The 10,357-nt window shown below is 47.8% G+C and overlaps 1 protein-coding gene across 1 annotated transcript; it reads right to left on the bottom strand.

Annotated features, from left to right (window-relative positions):
* Positions 1–3,320, bottom strand: Rpl14 (ribosomal protein L14). The gene is made up of 6 exons (XM_059268913.1): positions 3,216–3,320; positions 2,567–2,668; positions 1,998–2,092; positions 863–962; positions 725–778; positions 1–330 (listed from the first exon to the last, which is right to left on the bottom strand). Exons 1-6 carry the CDS (start codon positions 3,216–3,218, stop codon positions 34–36), a joined length of 651 nt encoding a protein of 216 aa, XP_059124896.1. The 5' UTR covers positions 3,219–3,320; the 3' UTR covers positions 1–33.
* Between the last annotated feature and the right edge of the window lie 7,037 nt (positions 3,321–10,357).

Raw genomic sequence — 10,357 nt, 5'->3', positions numbered from 1 at the left:
TGTCAAAAAGAACCTTTATTCCTTTGCACAGTTTCATGCTTTCTTGCCAGCTGCCTTTGAAGGTGCTTTCTGGGCTGGAGTCTTCTGAGCCTTCTGACCTTTAGCAGGAGGAGCTGCCTTCTGGCCGGCAGCCTTCTGGCCGGCAGCCTTCTGGGCCCCAGCCTTCTTGCCTGGTCCTGTCGCCTTCTTGGCCGGAACTTTAGCTGCTGCTGCTGCCGCCGCTGCAGCTGCAGCAATGGCAGCCTTAGCAACAGGTGCTTTTTTGGGAGAAGCTTTCAGGAGAGCAGCTCTTTGAAGTTTCTTCACTTCAGTCTTGATTATTCTGTTCCTCTGGGGGGGGGGGGGGGGGACGGACAAGTGAGAGCACTCAGGGCAGGCACACACACAACCTGCTTTATGCACATTGTTTAGAAAAGAATTAAAATGCTTCTTCCACACAACTAAATTTAAATATACTATTTTACAGTCTTTATTGTGTGTGCATGACGTAAGGACAATTCTGTGGACCAGTTCTCTCCTTCCACCACGCAGTCCCCACACTCAAAGCCAGGTCATAGGCCAGCGCCCTTCCCCTGAGCAGTTCTACCCACTGAGCTCTCTTGCTGGCCCCAACTGACAATTTCAGGAACTGTGAAATTCAACTGCACAAAGCACCATCAAACAGGGACTGGCCACTGTCTCCTTATACCCTATACAGAACACAAATGTACATCTAAAAACTCACCATTTTCTTTGCCTTCATGACTTTGAAACGATCAAAATCTGTCATCTTGGCTTTCTGTTTAAAAAAAAAAGATGATCTCTCCTGTCATTCATCAGCATTCACCCAACCCTCCAGAACTCAAAAGCTTTATGCTATTACCCTTTCTCTGGCATCAATCTTCTTGGCCCATCTTGTGGCTGCCCATTTTGCATTGATATCTGCCTTCTCCCAAGCCTTTCGTACATACTTCTGACGGGCACTACAAAGAGCAAGTCCACGTACATATTAATGAATCAGCTCCATAGCTACAAACCCAAGGACAACACCGCCCTCCTGTCACACCCAACTTTAGCCATCTTCATAACACATAGGCACACTAGACAACGTCCAAAAAAATTTCCAAGACAGGAAAAATCACCTCTGAACACCTTACTACTTAACATAGTACATAAAACATAGTACATGTGCATAAAACCATGTCTTTTTGTAATGAACAAAAGCTGCTCCTTACACCTGTTTATATTGTGTACATTAACTTGGCCAAGTTTCTTACCCACCAAAACTCTATCACTGCTGTTACCCCTTAGACTCCCCTGTAATCACTCCAGTGTATGGTGACTGTAACTACCCCCACCCTGAACTGCACTTGCCTCCCAAACCACACTGCTGATCTACTGTTGTGGCACACTACAGAGGATGTTTCTGTGCACCAACCACACAGCAAGGCAGGACAGGGTTCTAATTTACATTTCTCCACCCCCTCCCCAAAAACCCAGTTCTGTTGCCTTCATTTCTTATGTCAAATACTTAGTAACTGGCACACCACAAGTCCATCAAATCACTGGCAAGATTTCTGCACTGTCAGGCAGGGCATTGTAGCACACACTACCTCCATCACCAAGGGAGGCCAAGGCAGAAGACTGCCAAGTCTGGGCTATACACAGCAGAAAACTACCTTAACACCAAAAGCATACAAATTAAAAACACCACAGGCCAATGTGGTGCTTGCCCAGCATGAATGGAGCCACAGGTACAATTCTGTTCTGCCAACAGCAGTAATAACACAGCAAAGTGACTCTGGGAACAAGAGTAGGCATTCTCATTGAGCTTTGTGAAAACAGAGGAAAGGAAAGAAAGCAAATATGGACAACTCCCACGATGGTAAAATGACTGGGTGATTTTAAGTAATTAAGGTCTGTTTGCTAAATGTAAATTCCATTTTCTGAGCTGGTTCCGAACCTTCTGTATTGTCTGTATATTCTCAAAGGGAAAAATAGACAGAGCAGGGTGTTACCTGTGTGGGAACTTGAGGATGAAGTCAGTGAGCTGCATGCACTTGAAAGGCATGGCCTGCCTCCTCACCCGAGTGCAAGGTCCATCCACTAAAGCCTAGAATACAAAACCAAGGATCTCAGATGGGCGCCTCAAAGTCAAGATGGCCCCAAACTATAACAGGTAGCCCAAGCTGATGGCAAGCTCTTGGTTCCCCTACCTCCACCTCCCAGAGGCTAAGACTTCAGAAGCCACCACACCTAACAACTTCAGGGCTGGGAATCAACTCCAGGGTCTCGAGCAAGCACTCTACCAACAGAGATTCAGCTCTAGCCCCTCTGAACTCCTTTTACAGTTACCTCATTTAAGCTCGCCTGCACTTTGGTCATGACTAAAACATCTTCCTAGTTGATCTGGTGAGGGGTTATCTAAGATGAGCTAACTCTAATCTGTGCTTTCAGACCCCTGTGTCCAGTGTTTCCTCAAAGGTAAAGGTTTAGCCTAAAGAACCCCACCCGAGGGCGATCTACCATGCCGTCCAACTTACTGCCACGTTAAATAAAAAGTCGTGAAACACTTTCTCACACCTACCCTGTTCTGGTCAATAACATCTACAATCGCGACCAGCTTTCCTGCATGAGGCCCAAAGGACACGTAGGCCACCCGGCCAACCTCCACGAAGCGCCTGAACACCTAAAACAGGAAGAAAAGGGGTTGGCTTTAAAGATTCCAAGTCCGCTGCTTACCGGCAACGTAAGGCTCAGAGCCACCCAGAGGCCGGATCTGCACTTAATAAGCAGCCTTTCTTCTCGGCCTAAAACATCCTGTAGCCACTTTCCCACCATACAAGTTCCCCGGATTCGCTCTTACCCATCCTCGAAACTCTCCCGCCTTCTACGTCCCTTTTAATGTCCGTGTGATAAACTCATTGATCGAGTTTGACCCACTCTCCGGATCACTTTTTTCTGAGTTTTAAAAAGGCCGAGGCCGCAGCAGCGCCGCCTCCGCGGAGCCTCGGGCCCGGCAACTCCCCGCCACTGCGCACGCGTGGCCCAGGCGCCCGGCGGGGCCCTCCACGCGACCGCGAGCCGCGCTCCCCAGGGGCTGGATTCCACGCCCCGCCGCCTCCCCGCGCGCGGCCTGGGTCACGCGGAGCCACCCCACGCCGCGGCTCGCCTGCCCGGAGCGGAGGACGAGCGCCAGGACAGCCGTGCTCGGAGCGCTCGGCAGACACACTCACCATGTTGGCGGCGTTCAGCGAGAAGGAAGAGGCCCCGCCCGGTCGTGCGCATGTGTCGGCGGAAGCTCCGCCCCGACGTCTAACGTAGCCACCGATTGGTCGAGGGAGACGTGCGTGCGTTTGCGCATGCTCGGTGGGTAAAAACATGGCGGTGGCGTCTCCATTCCGGTTGCATCTTCTCGGACACGTGCAGTGAAGTTGGCATTCTAGTTTTCCTTTTTTGTTTGTTTGGTTTGGTTTGAGACAAGGTCTCTCAGTGTTGGCCTTCTACTCTATATAGTCTAGGCAGGCCCAAATGCTGGCATGACAGGACGGTCACCCCTGAGAACTTTAGGGACAGGAAGGACATAGGGCCTGTGCTTTCTATTCAAACTGTTCGCACCCCACTTCTTTGGTTTTTCGAGACAGGGTTTCTCTGTGTAGCTTTGCGCCTTTCCTGGATCTCGCTCTGTAGTCCAGGCTGGCCTCGAACGCACGGAGATCCGCCTGCCTCTACCTCCCGAGTGCTGGGATTAAAGGCGTGTGCCACCACCGCCCGGCCACTTTTCTTATATAAAATCAGCCGAGTGATATATATACACGCCCTTAATGCCAGTACTCGGAAGGCAGAGGCAGAAACAATTCCAGGCCAGTTTCCTCTGCAAACTGAGTTCTGTGCCAACCAGGGCTATATAGTGAGACCCTGTTTTAAAAAACAAAAATACGGGACGCTGGGAACACAAGGCGGCGGTGGTTGGGGCCCAGAATCCCAGATCTCCAGATCTTAGTGTGTCATGCTTCTTTTACAAATCTTAGGCTGGGTCATTTGGGAAGAAATCGTCCCCCTCCACCCTTTCATGTTGTTCCTTTTGCATTTATTTATGTATGCTGTGTGAGGGTAAGATTTGTAAAAGAAGCATGACACACTAAGTCCCACAACAGACCTTGTCTCAACAAATAAGTGGAAAGCAATGAAGAAGATGCCTGTCGGCAACTGCTGGCTTTTACAGCTAACAACTGAGCGTGCAGGTGCACACATGTGGGAACGAGCAAGCAAAATAACAAAACAAACTAGTGTCAGTCTTGTTTCTCCGTGGAGGTAGCAGGCTTCTGGTCATGCTGTCCCTTCATCCCACCAGTACGATACAGGAGGGTTTACTTTGTGCAGACAAAGATCTCCCCGTGGTAGTTGTGTCCTTTTTTCTCCAAGTGTGTATTAACTTAAAAAAAATTTTTTGAAGAGAAAAAACCTTTTTCTTCTTAATGAGAGTTCCCTGACCCTACTGTAACCAGAGAATGAAACTCAGGAGGGGAGGGCCGAGATGGTGACATCCATTGGTATAGTGAACACACTTTGGGAAACACTGGGGAAATCCTTCAGTTTACAGGACTTTTCCATGATGATGCAGTTGGGTTATGTCACTCTGTTCTCATCCGTTCAGTGTTCTCTTCTACCCACTGGCCTACAGCAGGGACAGCAGAGCCTGGAGTCCAAGGCCCTCCATCGTTTCACCCGGACACCCTCTGCTGTTTTAATATTTTGTTTTTTTTCCTTCAAGAAAGACCAGAGCACATCCTTGAAGGGATGTCTCAAGACCTTTGCCAAGAAGCATCAGTCTGCTTCAGATTTCTTCCAAGCTCTGTTTCATTGACAAGGTAACTTTTTCCAAGTACCTCTCACCTTTGCTCTAGTGCAACAGTTCTGAACCTGTGGGTCACAACCTCATTGAGACTGAAAGACTCTTTCACAAGGGTCACCATCGGAAAACACAGATATTTACATTACGATTCATAACAGTAGCAAAATTACAGTTATGAAGTAGCAACAAAAATAATGTTATGGTTGGGAATCACCACAACGTGAGGAACTGTATTAAAGGACTACAGCATTAAGAAGGTTGAGAACCTTATGAATCATAATGTAAATATCTGATATGCAAGAAATCTGATATTCAACCCAGACCCCAAGACCTACAGGTTGCAAACGGCTGCACTACAGTGAGACAGTAATCAAGACACCAGCTACAGCCCTCTGGAACCAGCTAGCCAGACAGAGCATGCGCAGTCACTGTAAGGAAGAGCATATGAAGTTTACACCGGGAGTCAAGATGGTGGCCACCAAGCTCTGGTTCCTTGGACCTCTGCCCGATGCCCATCAAAAGGCAGGCGAGGGGCTGGAGAGATGGCTTAGTGGAATTCCGTTCCCAGTATCCACATCAGATAGCCCACCTCCAACCCCAGAGGATCTGACGCCTCTGGCCTCCAACCACACATGCACATAAATAAAAATTTAAAAAAAAAGAAAGGAAGGAAGGGAGAGAGAGAGAGAGAGAGAGAGAGAGAAAGAAAGAAAAAGAAAGAAAGAAAGGAAAGAGGAAAGAAAGAAAGAAAGAAAGAAAGAAAGAAAGAAAGAAAGAAAGAAAAGAAAAGAAAGAAAGAAAGAAAGAAAGGCTGGCGGGGCTGGCACCTACTACAAGGGAACCCCTGGGAGCGCTCAGGAGATTTCAGCAGCTGTCCTTGTTATCTGGTCCCATGCCTTGCTTGTTGAAGAGGTCCAGGTAGAAGACAGCAGGCACCCTGCCCAGCTTATCACAGGCCTGATGCCCCAAAGCTTCTGCCAACGGCTGCTCTGGGGGTGTACCCCAGATTTCCTACTTGCTGCGCATGGAGGAAATATTTGAAGCCTCAAAGAGAAAAAAAAGCCTGTGCCAGAAGTGAACCCAAAGTTACCCTGCCCTGACTGCTCTCCTTTAAAAGATGTGTACTTATCATGAACAGCTGTGCACATCCATCTGTGCACCTGGAAGGTAGAGGTCAGTGCAGAGTGCCCCAGTTTGCTTTCTAGTGTGGTGAGAAAACACGTGACCAAAAGCAACTGTTAAGAGCCAAAGTTACATTTTACATTTTAATTACTGTACCTAAGAGCTCCATAAAGAAAAATGCCTGTAACATGTAAGTCCCTTGTCAAAGGACAGACCCTTCCTGAAATGCTGGAGGCTATTGTTTATGGGAGATAACAAACCACATGTTTTTACTCCCCTAAACAGATTTGTTTGACTCAACTACCGCAGATGTGCTTGATCACATGTGTATGTAGGCGGATATGTCAGGATATGTGCTTGCCCCTGATTGGACCTGATGGAAAACACAGTGGCCTTTTTAAGCCTCTGCAAGGCATGACTCGTGGCCATTTTCTGGCAACCCAGAGATGAACCTGGCTAGAGACTCCCATCAACCTGGCCAGTATTGAATTAAAGCTTGCTTCAGATTTGGCTTTAAAATGTGGTAGCGGTCTTTTTCTCGGCCGGTGGAATTAACACAGCTAGAGGAGGAAAGGGTTTATTTGGCTGACACCTTACAGTCCACCTTGAAGGGAAGCCAGGGCAGGAACCTGGAGGCCAGAACTGAAGCAGATGTTGTAGAGGAACACAACATCATCCTGGCTTGCTCAGTCTGCTTTCTCACACACCCCAGGACCACCTGTCCAGAGGTGAAGCAGTCCCAGTGAGCTGGGCCCTCCCGAATTAACACTGATTAAGAAAATGTTCCACAGACTTGGCTCTCTCTTCCGATGGTCCTAGCTTGTGTCAAGTGGACAAAAACAAAACAGTACACTGGGTACCTCCCTCAGTCGTTCTTCACTCCATTTTCGGAGACAGAGTGTCTCACTGAACCCGGTTTGCCAGTTCTGCTAGCTGGCCACTGAGCCCCAGAAATGCACTTACCTCCACCTCTCTGGCATGAGCATGGCCACTCAGTCCACCAATAGTAACTCTTCATGTGTGTGATGGGGATTCAAATTCAGGCCTTTATGGATATCAAGCACTTTACCTACTTTGTACTAACGTGGGGTGGGGGAGGTCACCTTGGAGGCCTGAGATACACCTTGGAGTATCCATCCAATCCCCTAAGGCTAGAGGTACAAGTAATTGGACCTGAAAAGTAAACTAATTCTCTGCAAGAGCATCAAGAAAGCACTCAGCTTCGGAGTCATCTCTGCAGCCCTAACAAGTCCCATTTCAGACAATTCCTTAATTGTTATTTTATTTTATGTATATGATTGTTTGCATGTATTTCTGAGCACTAAGTGCAAACAAACGTAGTACCTGCAGAGGCCAGAAGAGGGCATCACATGCCTTGGAACTGGAGTTTTATAGAAGGTGATGAGCTGCTCTGTAGGTCCTCTGCAAGAGCAGAAAGAATAGTAACCACTGAGCCATCTCTCCAGCCCCTCTGAAGAACCCTCATCTTGAGAACAAGACTGGAGAGTGAAGTGGTGCTGTGTGAGAAATCCCAGGGAAAGCTTTCTGGCAGGGCAGGGCAGAGAGCTGAGGGAAGAATATTACAGGCAAGAGTGACTGAGAATCCTGCCACCCTGCAACGCATGCACAAGGCCCTCTCCATCCTGGGCCTGGGCCTGTTTGTCATACCCAGAGGGCAGGGGAGAGGGTGGGGGTCAGAGAGGTGCTCCGGAAGACTGACGGGACTTGACTGGGCTAGCTCCAATGCACCCAGAAGCTTGTTTTGAGTTCTGTTATCTGCTCACAGTGGCTGTCCTGACCCTGTAGTCTGGTGTAGACAGAGCATACAGAACCTGGATTGTTAGGAGAACTGGGTCCTGGGAAGCTTTCCTGCAGGAGGGTTGAGAGATGAAGCTGGAAAAAAGCAGCAGGTGGATTAGGAATGTGACTCAGTGGTAAGAGAGATACACGAAAACCTGGGTTCAAACCTCAAACACTGCCCAAATTATTGCATTTAAAGCCAGTCACAGTTGATTCATAAGAAAACATGCGTGTGTGGTTTTTTTGTTTGTTTGTTTTGTTTTGTTTTTCCAGACAGGATTTCTCTGTGTAGTTTTGGTGCTTGTCCTGGATCTCGCTCTGTAGACCAGGCTGGCCTCGAACTCACAGAGATCTGCCTGGGATTAAAAGCGTGCGCCACCACCACCCGGCTCTCATGTGTTGTTCTTTTTTATTTTATTTTATTTTTTTTAAGATTTATTTATTTATGGGGCTGGAGAGATGGCTCAGTGGTTAAGAGCACCCACTGCTCTTCCAAAGGTCTTCTTGAGTTCAAGTCTCAGCAACCACATGGTAGCTCACAACCACCTGTAATGAGATCTGGTGCCCTCTTCTGGCCTGCAGGGACACATGCAGGCAGAATACTGTATATATATAATAAATAAATCTTAAAAAAACCCAAAAGACTTCATATTTAAAAAAACAAAACAAACACAAGTGGCCCTTTAGAGTTCCTTGATTTTTATTATTAGAGTGTAAAAATTTTGGAAGAAAGCTTTAGGTGAAATCTCAAGTTCTCTTTTTACAAAGCAAAACTATTGTGTATAAGCTGTGTGTGGCGGTGGGTGCACGGCTGTCATCCCAGCATGCAGGAGGCTGGGGTAGAAAGTGCCAAGAGTTTGAGACTGGGCTGCGATGTACAGCAAGTACCAGCAGGGCTGCATGGCAACTTTCTCAAAACCAAAACACAGGCTGGCAGGCTGGGGAGGTGACTTAGTTGGGAATGTGCTTGCCACATGAGCATGAGGACCTGAGTTCAACTCCTGGAACCCGAGAGAGAGAGAGAGAGAGAGAGAGAGAGAGAGAGAGAGAGGGAGGGAGGGAGGGAGGGAGGGAGGGAGGGAGGGAGGGAGGGAGAGAGAGAGAGAGAGAGAGAGAGAGAGAGAGAGAGAGAGAGAGAGCGAGCGAGCCAGGCATCATAGACTTGTGATCCCAGTGCTGGGGGTTGAGTGTGAGGCTGATGAATCCCTGGGCTCCATGGCCCAGCCAGCTGGACATGCAGTGGGCTGGCTCAGTTAGTTCTGCCCACTGCCCCGCACACACCACAGGCTGCCTCAGTAATTCTTCCCACTGCCCCGCACACACCGCGCCTGGCTCAGTAGTTCTGTCCTCCGCCCCACGCACACTGCAGGCTGGCTCAGTCAGTTCTTCCCTCTGCCCCTCTGGCTGTGTGGTATTGGCTAGATTAGCCTCTAACCTCTTTTCCACTGTGAAATTTCAAAGCTGTTTGCACGCTGAGTGTGGTGGTGCACACTTGCAATCCCAGCTATTCCAGAGGCTGAGGCGGGAGCAACAGGCTGGGCTGTACCAATGTGCACAGGTCTGAGTTGAGATCAGGTGTGAATGTGTGAAAAACAGTACCTCAGTGTGAGCAATGGTGGTAGTGTGTGTGTGTGTGTGTGTGTGTGTGTGTGTGTGTGTCTGGGTGGTAGACATTTGGGGGTATGGCACAGGGTCTGGGTATCTGTACGAGGAGCACAGATGTAGGGGCCATGAGAGTTCGGATAGCTGGGACAGTGTATGGGTATGGGACAGGTGTGGCTTTATCAGTGCGTAGACACAAGCAGGGTTGAGATATCTGTGGTGTATATAACACGTGTGGAACACAGCTGAGTGAGGGTTATCTATCTGAAAGAGCTCACTCACAGGTGTAAGAAACAGGCATATCAAAGGAGACATGTCTTTGGCAAGAGGAGAGACACTCAGCTGGCTTTCTTACCTACACAACTACGAACTTGTTATTTAACCATGATCCTGAACACTCAGTGCTTTTTGAAGTAAGCACAGAGAATGTTCTGGTTTTATTAGACACGTGTTTGTTTTTAAATTAATAAGCTGGGAGGCTTCTAGAAGTCAGAGATTGGCAAGTAAAATAAAAATATTTGACATTCTTTTTTTTAAAGATTTATTTATTATGCATAGTGTTCTGCCTGCATGTATGCCTACATGCCAGAAAAGGGCACCAGATCCCATTATAGATGATTGTGAGCCATCATGTGGTTACTGGGAATTGAACTCAGGACCTTTGGAAGAGCAGTCAGTGCTCTTAACCTCTGAGCCATCCCTCCAGCCCATAAAAAAAACTTTTAAATAAAAGTAAAATAAATCTTAAAAAAATGTCAGGCTGGAGAGATGTCTCAGAGGTTAAGAGCACTGGCTGTTCTTCCAGAGGTCCTGAGTTCAATTCCCAGCAACCACATGGCTGCTCACAACCATCTATAATGGGATCTGGTGCCCTCTTCTGGCCTGCAGGCAGAATACTATATACATAATAAATAAATCTTTTTTTTAAAAAAGGTTTTTTATTTATTAACTTCTATGTATATGGCATTTGGTTTGCATGTCTGGCTGTGTATCACATGC

The sequence above is a fragment of the Peromyscus eremicus genome, chromosome 7 (genome assembly GCF_949786415.1).
Source record: "Peromyscus eremicus chromosome 7, PerEre_H2_v1, whole genome shotgun sequence".
Lineage (NCBI taxonomy): Eukaryota > Metazoa > Chordata > Mammalia > Rodentia > Cricetidae > Peromyscus > Peromyscus eremicus.
Note: the sequence above shows the minus strand (reverse complement) of the source record. Positions and strands in the feature narration are given on the sequence as shown.

Coding starts and splice junctions, on each gene's coding strand:
- Rpl14 (XM_059268913.1), bottom strand. Junction 2,093..2,566: donor ATGTTATTGACCAGAACAGG/GTAGGTGTGAGA, acceptor TTTGTATTCTAG/GCTTTAGTGGATGGACCTTG. Junction 963..1,997: donor ATCCTCAAGTTCCCACACAG/GTAACACCCTGC, acceptor TGCTCTTTGTAG/TGCCCGTCAGAAGTATGTAC.